Source organism: Priapulus caudatus, unplaced genomic scaffold, assembly GCF_000485595.1.
Source record: "Priapulus caudatus unplaced genomic scaffold, Priapulus_caudatus-5.0.1 Scaffold728, whole genome shotgun sequence".
In the NCBI taxonomy this organism is placed as follows: domain Eukaryota; kingdom Metazoa; phylum Priapulida; class Priapulimorpha; order Priapulimorphida; family Priapulidae; genus Priapulus; species Priapulus caudatus.
Window position 1 is genome coordinate 45212 of NW_014577789.1, and position 19686 is coordinate 64897.

At 43.2% G+C, this 19686-nt stretch overlaps 1 protein-coding gene across 1 annotated transcript; it reads right to left on the bottom strand.

The window, feature by feature from the left end:
* Window positions 1-885: 885 nt before the first annotated feature.
* LOC106813118 (regulator of G-protein signaling 3-like) lies at window positions 886-18635 on the bottom strand. The gene is made up of 7 exons (XM_014817175.1): window positions 18319-18635; window positions 5957-6192; window positions 5204-5706; window positions 4002-4120; window positions 3212-3375; window positions 2162-2325; window positions 886-1426 (listed from the first exon to the last, which is right to left on the bottom strand). Exons 2-7 carry the CDS (start codon window positions 6108-6110, stop codon window positions 1235-1237), a joined length of 1296 nt encoding a protein of 431 aa, XP_014672661.1. The 5' UTR covers window positions 6111-6192; window positions 18319-18635; the 3' UTR covers window positions 886-1234.
* Between the last annotated feature and the right edge of the window lie 1051 nt (window positions 18636-19686).

Consider the following 19686-nt stretch of genomic DNA (forward strand, 5'->3'; position numbering starts at 1 on the left):
TTTGATGTAAATACGCGGTTTCCCAGACCCCGATTAATTTGCCGTGCTTGAGAAATACCGGATCTCTTGGACCGCGCATTTCCTCGTGTGAACGCTAAATACCGTATTTCTGAAGCCGCGTATTTTATAGACTTGTCCGTGCTCGACAGTTCCAGTGTAATGCGAGTGGAACTCTCGAGCGCGGACCAGTCTACGTATTTTATCGACAGTTGGTGCGCATTGCATTGTTGATTTCGCATTGTTCGCTTGATTGTTACGAAAGCAGCTCGCAGCTCGCAAATACCGTATTTCTGGAGCCGCGAATCAGCGTGTGAACGCTCGGCCGCGTATTTGTCTCAGATTCGGTATTTCGCAAATACCGTATTTCTGGAGCCGCGAATCAGCGTGTGAACGCTCGGCCGCGTATTTGTCTCAGATTCGGTATTTCGCAAATACCATATTTCATAAATACGAGGTCTCGTGTGAACGAGGCTTATAGCCTCGTTATTCGGAAATTATCGGTTATTCCTAGCAAATTATTCGGGGTCTGGGAAGTCGCGTATTTACATGAAATACCGGATCTGTTTAGATACCGTATTTCTTGGACCGCGCATTTTGCCTCGTGTGAACGCTAAATACCGGATTTCTTGCTACGTGTGAACGCGGCTATAGTTGCAAGTACCCAGAACATGAATGTCTATATTCACATTCTTTTATATTTAATTTAATTCTCATGTCATGTTAATTATTTAGCTATTTCAATATCGATAACCTTTGTTTTAATGCCAATATTTCGTGAAAAAAATAGTTGTCCATTCGGTTACGTTCGGTTACGTTTATTTCACCCCTGCATAATCATGAAGCCTTGGTAATCAACTAAAATATTTGAAATCAAAGATGGAAGAATTGACACATACACGTATTTGTTTTGTTAGAATGTATAAGTACACCGTATACGTTTGCAGGACGATTTTACGTCTTTAAATATAATGCATACAATAATCAAATTTAAAGTTTCCCCTCCGCTGTAACATATTACACTGCCGTAGTAACACAACTTTTGTAAAAACGTACTACGAAACTAAAAAGTAAAATTAATATTTTAATGCCTAAATACACCTCACTACCTACCTGAGTCCGAAAGAATACATCTACCCTGGTAATACTAATAGTGGTATAGACACTACAAGCAATTAAGGTATATGAGTGACTAGGTTTAACATATCATTTAAAAACGGTACCAAACGTTATAACGTTAGGGGGTTTCTCCCTGAGAGTCCTTGCTGTCTTTAATGAGTTCCAAGTAGAGAGGAGACTTGAGAAAGCGTCCGTACGAATCCTTCTCCATTAGACCTTGTATGCGGTGTTGCGCCGGATCAAACGTAGAGGGCGTTGGTGTTGCTAGAGCGCTTATCGTGGCGATGCGAGTTTTTGAGTCCAGATTTACCTGCGGCAGCACAGTAGATCAAACGGTCACGAGTTATGTGATCGCCGGTGTTGCTATCGAGATTGCCCGGCAAGTTCCCCTAACAGAGAGGAGGGAAGGGTCCCCCGATCGAGAAAAATAGGCTCCCGACGGGGAGCTAAGGTCCCGACGGGGGGGGGCTATTGTTCCGACGGGGGTCTAATGTTCCGACGGGGGCTAAACTCACATTGCGAGTAGGTGACCGAATGCTAAGGCTTCGAAATTCCAAGTTTTGAAATGGTATCTTCGGGGTATTAACAGGAAATATTTGTCTGCTATATATCTGTTAATACATTGTAATATGTCGAATTCTTGTAAATCAGCCCTTCATCCTGCTAACCACTTCCATAAGTTACTGCAACTAGCGCGGCGCTATACGGATAAGAAGCGACTGAGAAAAAATTCTGGATGTAGCCCCCCTCTCTGGCGCTACCCCTGCTGTTATTGCTCTCTAAATAAAAAATTTGCCAAGTGATCCAAGAATAAGTTTAGACCCATTATATATCAAAATATATATCCATGAAATTGTGCATATTGCGTACTAAAAACATCGCTAAATAAAAGTGGTGACACTCGACACTGACCTCATCGAGTCATAAGCAAGGATTTCAAATAGTCTTCTTGCCAGTTCTCGTATGATTCCGACCACTATACCTATTCTTACGATAATCGACAAAATTCTAGATAAATCGGGTGAAATGTTGGCAGAGCACTTACTTCCCGTGGTGCTTGAATCGCCACGTAATCAGCATAGATTTTCTTTGCACGTGAGTTGAGTTTTCCAGGTCTCAGGTGGCTAAACTCTTCACACGCAATCCAGAATTCTAGATTCTCCTCGGAGAATTCGGATTTCAGGAAAGCCATGAATAGTGAGAGTCCATCTGTCAAATATTAACACGAATTCATGCCACGAAAGGGACGCCTAGCGAAAAAGCCGGACCACTGTTAATACATTTTATATAAAACTACATCGACATCGAGTCTTGATAATACACACGTAGACCGGCCAATTGTAGATGAAACAGTTGTATTGTGGCATCAATACGTAGTAAATAAAATAGCCGCTATAAGAAGCTGCCTATATTAATTTTATTATTATTATTATTATTATTATTATTATTATTATTATTATCAGTAATCAATATATAGTGTGGTAGCGCAGCCTGCTCTGTTATGTTGTGTTCACGCCATAACACATCGTCACATGTGGCCTCTCTGTTTTCAACAATGATATACTCAGAATACACCCATTCGATATAGACAGGTTCTGTATTCATGGAACAACGTTGATATAAATGAGTGTCTGAAATGTCAGAATATGTATAAATGTCCACGATAATCACGTGGATAAAAAATCTAATCCCACGTAGCTTTATAATATTCGCTAAACGATTTGATTAGATTTATTGGCTCGTGCTTGTTGGAGGTGCAACTAGTCAGACACATTACTATTTGATGTGCGAAGAACTCTCATGAAGGGGTGGGACTGAACCATTTTACGTATCTGGGAACCGGGAAATACCGGATGAATTTTTCGTTATTCGGCACTAGAAGTCAACCGGGACGCGGGAAAGCTGCCATTGCGATTTTGCTACCAACCGCGAAGCTGCCAACCGCGAACTGGGGAAAGACATAATATCTATGGAAGTCTCTTCTCCCCCCCCCTCTATTATCAATGGAAGAGTGGTATGCATGAACGTCAAGACCAACGTCGGATAGCGACAGCGTCGTGCAGATAAATCTCTGCATGCATGGTTCATAACTCACATTTGTCATGTAGGAGAGTGTCGAATCTGTCTGCCCATGAGAGAGCTGTAGCTTGTGTGGGTCGCACCGATTTCTCGCCCTGCGGTCTACCGGATGACCCGTGCAGGGCGCTCACCGTGTGGCGCCTGCGCAATGCCTTGAACTTCGACTTTATATCCTTCGTTCTGCGGCGATGTGACACATAAAAATACCAAAGAAAACCATATGTTATCTCGGATGTACTCTTTTTCTCTCTTTCCCCCATCTCTCTAGCTATCGATCTATCAATTAAGCTATCTATCTTTCTTTCTTTCTATCTATCTATCTATCTATCTATCTATCTATCTATCTATCTATCTATCTATCTACCTGTCTATCTAACTATCTATCTATCTATCTATCTATCTACCTATCTATCTATCCACAAATCCATCCATCCATCTACCCATCGATTCATCTATACATGCATACATCCATCCATCCATCTATCCATCCATCCATCCATCCATCCATCCATCCATCCATCCATCCATCCATCCATCCATCATCATCCATCCATCCATCCATCCATCCATCCATCCATCCATCCATCCATCCATCGAATCACCCACCCATCCATCCGTCCATCTACCTGTCCATCTATCTAGCTAGCTATCGCCTGCGCACTTCCTTGCTCGATCTCCCGCCCCCCCCACCACCACCAACACACGCACCACACACGCACACACACTACACACACTTTACCCCTCTTTTTCTGTTCTTTCAAATCTACATAACTAACTCGCTTCATTCGAGATTTCGATAAACTTACAAGCTCTTCTTGTTCTTTGCCGATAAAGAACTCTCATCCGTTGGCAGCTCTGCGTTCGCGTCATCATCGTGGCGGAAGATACTCGATGACGTTGGCATGGAAAATTTCTTGTGTATACCCTGCAATGTGCAATAGCCTACATATTAGCCGCGTTCACATGTAGCAAGAAATACGGTATTTAGCGTTCACACGAGGCAAAAGCTGCCGTCACAGAAATGACGGGTCATCTATAACAGATCCGTATTTGATGTAAATGACGCAGCTTCCCAGACCCATTAATTATTGCCGATGCTTGAAAATACCGGATCTCTCGGACCGCGCAGTTCTCTCGTTCTGTGAACGCATAAATACCCGGTATTCTGAACCGACGCATATTTTATAGGACTTGTCCGTGCCTGCGGGACGAGTTCCGAGGTGTGAATGCCGCAGTGGAGACTGTCTGAGCACGGACCAGTCTACGTATTTTATCGACAGTTGGTCGCATTGCATTGGTGTATTTCGCATTCGGTTGCTGTGATTGTTACGACAACGCAGCTCGGCAGCTCGCCAGAAATTACCGTCATTCTGGAGCGCCGAATCAGCGTTCCGTGAACCCTCGGCCGCCGTATTTGTCTCAGATTAGGATATTTCGCATAATAGCCGATATTTCATAAATACGGTCTCGTGTGAACGAGGCTATATAAGCCTCGTTATTCGGAATATATCGGTGTATCCTAGCCAAATATTCTGGGGTCTGGAGCACAGTCGCGTATTTACATGAAATACCGGATCTGTTTAGATACCGTATTTCTTGGACCGCGCATTTTGCCTCGTGTGAACGCTAAATACCGGATTTCTTGCTACGTGTGAACGCGGCTATAGCAGCCAACCCTGAGTTTGTCATGCTTGTTGAGTAAATTCCCTCTTCACACCAGGTGGGCTGGTTACTAACCCCTTACGCACAATTGCGTTTTTATAACCCAAGGCTAAAATTTGGCTATTTACCACATAGGCCTACTAACGTCACACACGGCCAGTTTCAACATTGTCGCAACTGCACGCGACATATATTTAGTGCAATGTCGACATCAAATTCTGAACACTCGCAACCCTAAATATCTAACGAATGTAAGGGTAAACGAGTGTATTGCCCTCTTATAACACGCAGACTGCATATAGCACGTTTAATCGAGCCGCAAGTGGATGTGCCGAGAGATGTTCACCTGTTTTTCTCGTTCGTGGTTCAGGAAGAGGGCATAGGCCGGGGCGTCGCTGGGACCCGCCGTGCTGTGGCTCCTCCGTAGCAGCCTGCGCAGCCTTCCCGGCGACTTGTGCTTCTCCTGTTTAGCCGCCGTGGATTCCGCAGGGGGCGCTACGGCCAGAGCGTTGTAGCTGTGGCTCGTGTGTATGCTCTCCACCTCGCTGCTCTCGTCTGGCGTCGTCATCGTCGACGTCGACGTTGGTGTCGTCGTCGGAGAGAGTCTCTCTCTGTTGCGCTGCGCCCATCCGTGGAAGCTGCGTTTGGGAGAGAGCTTGTTGGGAGAGTGACGGTGAGCGATCTGCGGGGAAAGTCTCGACCCGGCCTGGGGCGACGACTGCCTACCGGCGGGCTGCGGAGACAGGCGGCCAGGCTGCTGACTGCTGCTAAGCGGCTCATACGGCTTCTCCGATTTCTCAGGGACAAGTCCCGTGGCCGCGTGTGCCTTCCTGTTTCCCCACTTCTCTCCTGTACAACATGAGAAATAGACGCGCTCACTAACAGCCGTAATAGTTAGAGAGGGCGGATATTCATGAACTGCCTATAGACGCGTAAGGGATTTAATTGTCGATTGCGCGCTCTTTCTTGCGTCGCGAATGATCGACATACATGCGCGTCCAACTTTCGTAGCGAGCCTTGTTGCACATTGATTTCCATCACGCGTCATCATCCGAATAATTCCTCACGATAGTTCTCCATGCGTCTCCCGTTATTTTACCTGGAGACTTTAAGCTGAATTTCCTAGCAAAGCTAAAGGGTAGTGTGTGACGCTTGCCGCCTTCCTTTGTCGCTTCCTTCTGCTCGTCGCTGCGCTCAGCTTCTGGTAGTTTCCCCGCTCCCTTCCGCGAGGAAAATCTTGATGCATTCATCATGTAATGATGTGAGCGGTGGGCTACAGGATCCTAGATAGAAGACAGGCCTTGTCCTGCCTGCTGGCAGCTCCATTGTTACGATCTGTCGAAGTTCAAAATGTAATACGAGCTATCTATCTAGTAATGTTGATTAAGGGTTTATAGTAAGGTATTATATAACCTACTTTTCCGTAAGTTTAATGCATATAGCTATATTTATAGTGGGTTCAAATTTTGCTACAAAAAATTGTGTATTTTAATATTTAGGAGAAATACGTTTTGTACTGTTTTCACATTTACTAGAAATTTGTTTAAAACTTTCGATGACCATTAGCTTAGACGTTAGAATTTGACGTTTTAATAAGAGGGTTGAATGTCTGATAACGAAAATATGTCAGCATATACCATTTGTATGCAAGTATCAAGTATTATAGGATACTCTGAGATTCTAGACTAATTTTCTTTTTTACACAAGTATTATATTGCAACCTTTCCGATAATGCGTGATGCTCCATGAGCGGTGCTGCGATGTAATATTTACTGCACATTATTTCCGTATTAATTGCGATTCAGTTTTTACGTACTTCAATGCAATTTAAATGTTGTAAAATGCGCGCGCAAATGTTTCTTTGATAATACGCGATTTGCTAGATAGGAAAATAAACTAAACCGACGGTAGAGAGCAATATATAGAAACCGCGCGACCTACTAGGGCCGTAGTTCGAAGGCCAGCAGCTAGTTGACTGCCCCGCGGCCAGACACCTGCCCTCGCGTGATAAATTTCTATGACGCACATCTTCGTACTGACAACGTCATTGGAATTAGTGAACCTTGACGGAGGAGGTTTGTCCGCCAACTCACACGATTTCGGAGTACAGAAAACTAGTTAGACCTCAACGTCACGATTTCATTATCGTGATAGCATTAAAAGCACTAAACACAATTCTCACAAAATTTACACAATTTATCCCGAGTTTTAAATTTAACTCGCCCGTATAAAATTATATTGAAAAATATATGTTTCCTCGATATAATTATATTATTGATTTTATCGATATATTACGATTAATAGTATATATCAATCAAAATCGGGGGTTATTTAGACGCCGTTTACAATCGAGCGAGCATCAGCAACCGTGTTGGTTTTCGAATTCCGTCAGGAAAATGGAATCATGCCACCTAGCAGTCAAATTAATAGTAACTGACGAGATAAGAAAAACCGCGAACAAAAACTTCAGACGAGATGTTCACATGAGAGTGTGAGGAGTGGATACCAGAAAGGCAAACTTGTGGAAACAAGGTAAAAAGGACCTGCCCTCAAGTCCGCCCCTGATACTAAACTAGTATAGAGTGAAAACACGGAAAGCGAGTTTTGCCTCTCAGGGTTTCATACAGCAACAAACGCGAATAGGAGTATACGATACAAACGTCTTTGATGGTGTCACACAAGTGAACCACGCGTTTCCCCTAGGGTGAGTTCGCTATTATCTGTGTGAAAGGCAATCTTATACGGTCGATGGACCAAATACTGCGCGCGTGTATAAACCTTCGGGCGTAGGCCTACGTGCGTGCGTGTGCATGCTTATGTGCATGTGTGTGTGCTGGGTATAATCACGTTGCTACCAGATTGAAATTACGAAGATATGAATAAAAAACAATTACATATTCCCAACCACATGAATTCCACAAGTACAGGATAAACTGTTGTTTATGTCAGTTAAAATCGACATTTTATGAATAAATCCGACATGATACGTGAGCAGTGGGCCTAAGAGGATACAAATGACATATCTCAATATCCTCTTATACCGTTCTTCCATGCGCATAAACATAGGTTACACGCTGGTGAGAACCGATAAAATTGAGAAAATTTAAAAGCTTGTTTGTACTGTAAAGGCCGCCGCACACCAGCCGATTTTTCACGCGATTTGATCGGCCCGATAGAAATCAGCCGATATCGGGTAGGTGTGCGCGTTCATTTGTAGACGATTTTATTTTTATCGGGTGATCGTTCCAAATCAAACATGTTTGATTTGAAGCCGATTATTTGGACGCGATTTTGTGGTGTGGCGCGTGGAACTCAGGAAATCGTGTGCAGATAATATTGAACAGCCATAGCTGAACGTCCCGTGTCACATGACATTCAAAATGCGCTTACCCGTAGAGAAAAGCCTTAGACCCTTGCAGAAATTTAATCGTAGGTGTGGCGGGTGTTTATCGTTAGGTGTGGGCGGTGTTTTATCGGAAGCGTCGCGATGAGGCCGATTTTAGCAAACGATGAAGCGATTTTTGAAATCGGGACCGACTTTCTTGTGGTAGGTGTAGCGGCGGGCTTTAAGGGCTGCCGCACACGGTGTGGTTTTGTGGCTGGCGGCATCGGGCCACGCGTGGCTGGATGGCGCAGCACAAACACACCGTGTGGCCGCGTGCAAACACAGCGATTTCTTGGCGTGTGGAAAATATCACACGTGTTTGATAAAGTTTCTTCTCACGTGTGGCAGATTCCACAACGTTGCGGCTGTGCCTGTGTCAGAGTGCCACACCGGCTCTATGTAACCGACCGAATCAGGCAAGCAGGTCAAGCGAGTCAGCGTGATCTTAAGCCTTGCGGTTGGCAGCGCGGGTTGCACTGGCGGTACACGCACGTTACAGCGGCAGATACACGCACGTAACACGCGGGTATACGCACGTACACGCTGGTACATAGGGGAAGACCGCCAGTGGGTCACGCGGGTACGCGCAGCGTACTACCGCGGTACAGCGCACGTAACACGGCAGGGTACAGCGCACGTACACGCCACGGTACACGGCAGGTACACGCCCTGACAGAACGTAGCGACAGCGGTAGCACAGCGGGATTACACGCACGTACACGCACGTACACGCGGATACGAGCGCACGTACAAGGAGGGACCGGCGGTGACCCGCACGTAGCACCCACAGATCACGCACGGTGACACGGCGGGTCCGCACCACGTAAACGACAGGTAGAGCGCACCGTACACGCAACGTACAGGCGCGGGTGCATCGAGGAGGTCGCGATGCGAGCGCCGACGTGTAGCACGACGTACACGCGGGTACAAGACGCGATAGCGACGCGACGTACACGCAGAGATACGAGTGCGCACGTGAACACAGAGATACACGCACGGTACAGGCGGGTACACGGCACTGCGAGGGGGGGAGAAGGAACACGTGCCGCGGGGTACCCGACTACAGCGCGGTAAGGCACGGGAGATGACACGCGCACGTGGTGCTACGCGGGTACACGGCTAACGTGCACCGCTGCGTGAGACGGGCGTGTAGTGCGTGTATCTGGGTGTGTACGTGCGTGATACGTACGTGCGTGTACCGCGTTGGACTGCGTGTATCCGCGTAGTAAGCGCCTCGCGTGTCCGTGCGTGCTATTCTCGTGTAGACGTGAAGTGTAGCCGCACGGCGCTGAGTGCGTTTGTGGCGGTGTACGTGCGTGTATTCTTCCGGTAGCCGCGTGTGTACGTGCGCTGTAGTGCTGTGTGGTAGCGTGCGTGTTAGTGCTGCGTGTACGTTTGGCGAATGTACCGGCCAGCGGTGGTGACAAGGTGCGGGGGGAAGGGGAGCAGAGGTGTACGGTGCGTGGCGTCTCGTGTGTAAGCTCCAACGCAGAGTGAGGGCGATAGTACGGTAGCGAGGAGGAAAGTACAAGCGCCGCGCAGTCTGGCACGTGCGCGTAGTACGAGGCCTGAAGGGCGCGGGAGACCTGGACGTGGTGTATCTGGCGGGAATGGTGAGGGGCTGGAAGATAGCAGGATGAGAAGTCGGTGACGACAGAGGACGGGAGGAGACTAGATAGGGGTACTCGAGAGAAATATGAGTGCGGGGGGTATCGGGTACGTGCGTGTAGGCGGCGGGGAAATCTGCGTGTGTACGTGCCGTGTCCGCGCGCGTTGTACGTGGTGTACGGTGCGTGTATCGCGCGCAGGCGGAAGGTGCGGGCCGCGATATTACGCGTGTACCCGCGTGGTAGCGTGCGTGATAGCGCGCGGATAGTACTCGCGCGGGTACGTGCGTGTACGCGTGTACGGTGGAGCTGTGACCCGCGTGTACGTGCGTGTGACCGCGTGTAGCGTTGCGCTGTGACTCCGGTGTACGCAGTCCGTGGTACGCGATGGTGTATGCGTGTACGTGCGTGTATCCGCGTGTACCCGCGTGTACGTGCGTGTATGCCGCGCTGTACGTGGGCGTGTACGTGCGTGTATTGCCCGGCGTGCACCGCGTGAGTACGGTGGGCGTGTACCGCGAGCGCACGTGCGTACACCGCGTGTACGTGCGTGGTATCTGTAGTGTATCTCGTCAGTGTATCTGGCGTGTACAGTGCGTGTACCCGCGTGTCCGCGCGTAGATACGTGCGTGTACCCGCGTGCACGTGCGTGTCACGCGCGTGTACGTTGCGATATAAACGCGGTGTACGTGCGCTGAATCTGCGTGTACGTGCGTGTACGCGCAGTGCAACCGCGCTGCAACCGCAAGTTAAGATCACGTGACTCGGTTGACCTCTGCTAATTGGTCGGGGTTACTAGGAGCCGGTGTGGAACTTGACGACAGGCAGCACTCGCCACACGCTGTGAAATCTGGGCCACACGGTGGGAGAAATAGTCAAACACGTGTTGATAGTTTTCCGACACGCACAAGAATCGCTGTGTTTTGCACGCGGCCACAACGGTGTGGTTTTGTGCTGCGGACCATCAGCGCCACGGGATTGGCCGATGGCGCGCAAAGCGCAAAGAGACGCCGTGTGGGCCCGGGCAGCTTTTACTCGCGTGTGTTGTACGTTTTGAAATCCCATATCCAAACGTAGCCAATGAATAGTGAGCTAAGCTGGAATTAGTGATTAGTGATCAATTCAGTATGTGGCTATTGAGGGTCATGTCAATTGGTTCGAAGCATACCAAGATCGTGTGAACTAGGTGTTGGCAAAGTAGAGAAGATCAGGAAGCCTACGACAGCTAAGAAGTGAGTGTAGGATGAATTGTGGTATTAAAGAGGCGATAGGTGGGCGTACAGAAGGACGCGTGAGCCTTGGTCTCTATAACTTACAACGATCGAGGGTGTTTGACAACTAAATGACTTCTCCTAACGTTTCGTGATAAACGGCGGCCACGTGGTGCGGGTATCTCCTTGGCCTGCGTCCTCACCTGACCACGGTACAGAACTTTTGCAGTAATGTCTTTTGACGCGTTCTTGCAGAAGCCGCCATGCACTTCGCTGGTTCGCGATCAATCTTTACGCGCCGCCGTGGCTCCTGCTGTTGAACACACGGTTCATTTCAAGTGATGGTTTGCACTTAGCTAGGTGTCTTAACTCTGTGGAACGGGCGGCACTTTTCGCGGGAGATAATTACTTATAGAATTATAATACACATTTGCCGTTTGCTCGAAGTTGCTTGCCGTTGCCATTTGCCGTTTGCTTGAAAATGCGGATTCTGTGTTTCATTGTTCGCGTGATTATATATTTGAACGAGATATTATCCAATATCGCTAAACCGGCTATCCAAATATGTCTCATATTTCAGGAATATCTCTAGCATATATCAGGGAGATTAATATAGGTTATGCTATTATACCAATTAAATGCATACGCAGTCTAAAATAGCAGATAAAAGTGAAATTTATTAGTTGTACACACCTAGGCCATTCATATGTAACTAAACCTCTATGGTTCAGCTTCCTTAAGGGTAATTTCCTATAACCCTGCCTTTATACCACTTTTTTTTTTTGTCACGCCATCTGCATTTTAATACTTTTCCGTTCTCAGTTTCATTCTCTCTCTCAGCACGTACACTACACCACACACACACACACACACCATACAGCGACACACACACACACAACAGCACACACACACACACACACACACATACACACATACACACACACTCTCTCGCTCTCTCTCTCTCTCGCTCTCTCGCTCTCTGTCTGTCTGTCTGTCTCTCTCTCTCTGTCTCTCTCTCTCTCTGCTGCTATCACTTTCTCTCTCTACTATCTTTCCCTCTCGCCCAGTCTGTCTCTCTCTCTCACTGTGTGTGTGCGCACGTTTCTCACTATATATAGATCTCAATCATTGCGTCTGTTGCGCCGTCTATATGTTAACTCCCATACCTCTCAATTATTCGCACCACCCGCGTACATTCGTCCTCATGCGCAGACTGGCGTGGGGAGGATGTCATAAATATGCAAATCACACTCGCGAAGATTTCTATCTAGCTAAGAATTAGCGCCGACGTATTATCAAACAGCCGGAGACGAAATTTTGTCCAGAACGTAGAATATAATTATACTAGTCGCGCGCAAATCGTCCGTCCGAGAAATTCGTGCGGATTAGACCCGCCAATGGCAGCTGTTACTGAGTGTTGCCTGCCGCATCAGGTTTATACACAAAACGGTCCCGTAAATCCCCATTCGCAGCCCATAGGCCAGCTAACACAAGCTTCACGTTTTCCATGTCTCGCTGACCTAACTATGTTTCGCTGTACGTGATATGAGGAAAATAAGACGGAGAATATCGATAGAGTCTAGCAAATGATAAATACCAGAGTCTGGGAGTGCAACTAATGATCAAATATATAATTAATTATATATATTTATATATATATATACTAGCGGGATACCCGGCGTTGCCCGGAAAAATCAATGGCGTTACTCAGTTGGTGACGGCTTGGTTGAAAAGAAAATACCCCAAAAAACTAACTATCTATCTATCCATGCATCCATGCATGCATGCATCCATCCATCCCACCCCATCCCATATCGCATCCCATGCCATCCCATGCCATCCCATCGCATGCCATCGCATGCCATCCCATCCCATGCCATCGCATGCCATCCCATGCCATCCCATCCCATTCCAAACTGTAAAAAATAATAAGGAATCAAAAGATAAAAGACATTAAAAAATACAAAAGTAAAAAAGTGAATATAATAAAATAAAATAATATAAAAATAAAATCTGTAACCTACATAGGCTTCCGTGAAGTGTTCCCGGCAGTTTGCGCTATTATTATCATCTACCATAGTTTATTCTGGATTTTTACTAAACGTTTAAATGTAGTAACAAATATAAAATTTTGAAATTAACGGTGAAGTGGCAGAAGTACATACTAAACAATCCAAAAGTAAAGAAACAAAGTATTTCCCGAGGTGGGATTCGAACCCGGCATCCCGGTGTAAGAGACGGATGTTCTAGCGATTAGGCCACTGCGCCGTTAAGGGTATACACAATGGATTCAGACGAACGTCATGTTAATCTGTACGCACCGCCATCTATTGAATTGTTATCAATTTTTAACTTTTTAACTTTTTTTGACTTTTTTGTTGTTGTTTTTTTCGTCTAGGAACACTCCCCGGGTATAGGAAATCGCCCTCTAAAAATTGCATCCAGATCGCTTGGGCGGTTTGGCCGGGCATAGTGGACATACATACATACATACATACATACATACATACATACATACATACATACATACATACATACATACATACATACATACATACATACATACATACTACATACAATACCTACAATACATAATCATACATACATACATAATACATACATAGCATACCTACATACAGTTACATACATAACATACACTACATACAGTACCATGACCATACATACATAACTATACATACATATCATACGACTACATATACATACATACATACAGTTAACATACATACATACATACCTAATACATACATACATGACATACATAAGCAGTACATACATACAGTACATACTATACATACATACATACATAACATCATACATACATACATCATACATACCATACATAAGCAGTACATACATACATACATACAACATTACATAGCATACATACATACATACATTACATACATACATACATACCATACATACATACATTACATAACATACATACAACATACATATCATACATACATACATACATAAATACATACATACATACATAGCATACATACATAAAAACATACATACATACAATACATACCATACATAACATACATAGCATACAAAACTATACATACATACATCACATCCATACATACATACATACACTATCAGTACATACATACATACACTACATAGCATACCTACATACCTACATACATACTATACATGAATTACATCACATAACATACATACATACTATACATTACATACATATCATACATACATACATACATACATAGCATACATACATACGATACATACATACATACATACAATACATAGCATACTACATACAGATACATACATACATACATACACTAATACATACATACGATACATACGATACATAGCATACATACATACACATACATAACATACATACATACATAGCATACATAACATACATACATAGCATAGCATACATGACATACATATCATACATACATACATACAATACATACATACATAGCATACTATACATACATAACATACATAACATAGCATACATACATACATACATACAATACATACATACATACATACATACCATACATACCATTACATACAGTACATACATTACATACATACTACCATACATACATACATACATAATAACATACAACATAATACATACATACATACATACATACATACATACATACATACATACAATACATCACATACATACATACATTACATACATACATACATCACATACATAACATAACCTAACATACATATCATACATACATACATACCTACATACATACAATACATACATACATAACATCACATACATATAAATAGCATACATACATAACATACATACATGACATACATACATACATACATACATACATAGCATAGCATACATACATACCATACATACATGATCATACATGACATACATACATACATACACATAAACATACATACATACATACATACCATACACTACATACATACCATACCATACATACATAGCCATACAAGTACATACCATACCCCATACATACATACATAAACATACATACACTACATACATACATACCATACATACATACATACATAATACATACATTACATACATACATACATACATACTACAGTAAACATACATACATACATAACAATACATACATACATACATACATACATACATACATACATGCATACATACATACATACATACATACATACATACATACCATAGCCAACATACAGATACATACATACATACATACAACATAACATACATACATTACATCATACATACATACATTCAGCATACATACATACATACAATACAATACAATACATACCATACATATCATACATACTATACATACATAGCATACATACACTACATACAATACATACATACATACATAACATAAACATACATACATACATACATTACATACATAGCATACCATACATAGCATACATACGATACATACATACATACATACATAACATGACATTACAGTAGCGATACAGTACATAACATGACATAGCATGACCATACATCCTACATACATACATACCATACATACATACTATACATACATTACATACTAATACATGACATACATACGATACGATACCATATCATAAATACATCATAGCATACATACATACATACATGACTACATACATACATCACATACAATACATACATACATACATACATAGCATACAACTACATACATACATATCATACATACATACATACATACCATACATACAGTACATCATCACATACATACTACATTACATACATACATACATACAGTACAGTACATGACATACATACATACATACATACACCTACATACATACATCTTCATACATACATACATAATACATACCTACATACATATACATACATACATTAATACACATACAAACATACATAAATCTCCACTACATACATACATACATACGATACATATCATACATACATACCATACATACCATACAATACATCTACAGACATAGCATACATACATACATACTCCCATACATACATACTACATACATACATCTTACATACATACTCTACATACATACATACATACATCAGCCCAATCTATACTACATACAACATCAATACAACATACATACTACATACGTACATACATCTACATACACATACATAATACATACCTCACATACATACCTACATACTACTCATCTACATACAACTCATCATCATCACATGCATCACATACATAGCATACATCACATAACATACATGACAATACATACATCATACATACAATACATACAGTAACAGTACATACATCACATACGATACATACATACATACATAGCATAGCATACATACCATACATCCATACATACATACATAGCATACACTACATACTACTATCATCACTATCATAACATACAATACATACATACATACCATACTCACATCTAATACATACATCATACATACTACTACATACATACAATACTACATGCTACTCATACCTACATCTCTCATACATACTACATTCTACCTAACAATACATACATACAATACATACTACATACTACATACATACATACAACAAATACATACATAAATACATACATACATACATATCATACATACATCACATCCATACATACATACATACATGACATAGCATACATGACATACCATACATACATACATACATCACAATACATACTCTACTAGCACATACTAATACATACATACATACATACATACATCATACATACATTACTACATACATACATATCTACATACATACATTCTCTCAGTACTCATACATACTACATACATACAATACAGTACATAAACATACATACATACATACATACATACATCTACATACATACACTACAATACATACATCTACTACCAATACAATCATACATATACATACATACATACATACATACATCTAATACTCAACTATACATACATAACATACGATACATAGCATACATACATACATACATACATAGCATAATAGCATACATCCATACATACATAGCACTCTACATACATCACATACATAACATACTATACATACATACATGACATACATACATACATACATACATAGCATACACTACATACATACATACATACATAACATACATCATACATCATAACATAACATACATACACCACACACACAAACCACACACACAGCACACACACCACACACACAAACAGCACACACACACACACACCACACACACACAAAACACAGCGACAACACTCACAAACACACACACACACACACACATACAAACACACACACACACACCACACACACCACCACACACAACATACACACACAACACACACCACACACAGCACACACAACACACACATTACACACACCACACACACACCACACACCACACACAACATACACACACAACACACACACACACACACACACACACACACCCACCACACACAACACCACACACAACAAACGACACACACACCACACAAACACAACACACACCACATACACACACACCCAACATACATACATACATACATACATACATACACACACACATGCCCTGACCGAGACCTGCTCTACTCACGGTCAACCTTTGTTAGAGCGGGTGTATTGTAATGACTAAAAGATTGTCGTAGCACAACCATCTATAATTACCTCTGCATCACTCTACTGGCCTTCAATCAACCATGAATCTCTTTATCTGTATAAACTAGAACCCTTTAACATTAATAATGCACACGCGTTAATGATCTGCTAATGGAGAGGATCGTTATTAGGAATGTGTGATACGGCGAAGCTGCAACGCTCCTCGCTTGTTAAGAAGCACATCTCTGTTCCCGGCTTTCCTAACGAACCCAGGACTAATGCATAGAGGTTGGTTATCTTTATTACTCATATTATTTCTAAAATCGATAGTAGGGAACAATGAAGCAAGGTGAACGCAAGAAAGCACGAACGTATGTACGCACGCACTAATAGAAATTGTTATAAATCGAGGAGCACGTGCGCATTTTGAAAGACTATAGCGTGTGCGCGAATCCAGTTTTCTTATGTCTAAATACGCACCGTAGAAATTACGGTGGATTATACCATACTTCACAATCAACTCCTATACTCCTCATTTCATAACAAATACGTCTCGACACTGCTGTGACAATCATGTAGCGCCTACCCTACTATCGAAGGCAAATATGGAATGTATATAGCGAATTACTTACCCATGATTATGAGGTGTGTAAGCAGGTGATTATGAGGTAATTAGTATAGCAGGTCCACCGCCTACATATAACCCATGTAACACAACTGCAAGTGATCCTAGTCGATGCGAAACGGTTCGAAGCGAAAATACGGAGTCGAACGGAATCGCAGCGGAAAGCTACGATGTATGCTAGCTTCTTCTCGCGAGTATACGAGCTATCTGTGGCGGACGTGCAGATGTCAATCTCTCGAAGCGCGGGAGAATTCACGACACGTCACGCCGGCGTGCACAAAGCGTGTGAGCGAGGCGCAACGGGAAAGCTCAGTGACAACTTAGAGCCAGAATAATTTTTTGCGTACTGCGTTTGACAGCTACTGGCTGCATGGCTACGCATCGAGCGCTGCAAACTTTCCAGCTCAGTGCGCGTGGTCGAAGAGGTATAGACTACATACCTGGCGCCCGTGAGCCGCTACGACTGGATAGTTACGACGGGGCGGTGTTCTACAGCGGGAGCGGGAACAGGGCCTAGGCGGAGCAGGAATGCCGAGACAAGAATGAGGACATAAATGGTAGATCGAAGAATTTAGAAGCGGCTAGTGTCTTAGTTATGAGGTGGAGAATGAAATGGCATGCCATCGATGTGTTGCTTGAACCTTGGCTGCTATTCCAGACAGTTTTGCTGAGAGGTATACGCACCCAGTTCGTCCCATTAAAGAAATTATTTAGCATACGTTCACACGATGTCGGCCGCCCCTCGGTGACGTCCTGCATAAATTTGGTGCGTCTCTCGTTTTCTCTCTCTCTCTCTCTCTCTCTCTCTCTCTGCTCCTCTGCTCTCGTCTCTCTCTCGTCTCTCTCTCTCCTCTCTCTCTATCTCTCTCTCTCTATATAATATATATATATCTATATACATATAGTATTCTCACATATCAATGTTCATCTCTCCCCAGCTATTTGCGGGTTTCTAATCGCACTTATGATACGGCGTAGGGTTCTCGGTCGATCCGTTGTGCGCGACTCCAAAAACTGCGTAGGCAAGCATAGTCGTGAATTGGACATATCGTGGACAGCTGTCACTGCCGTCAGTCCGCCATGAATATCTGTGTGCCATGGAAGGAGAAAGGGATTGACATGCCTGATGGACTCTATGACGATACGGATGTGCTAAATTATTCATGAGAAAGGCAATTGAAGTGTAACGCAAGCCTAACATTAGAAGCGCCACGACAAGAACAGGAGCGGAAAACCTACAACAATATAAAATATCAGCTATTCCGGGAAAATTGACAGGGGAATTCTGTTGCCGAAGACACTCAGCTGCATCATAAGCACATGCGGCAAACTTACGAGAAGTGTATGCTCCTCTGACATCTAGGAGCAAGAAAGG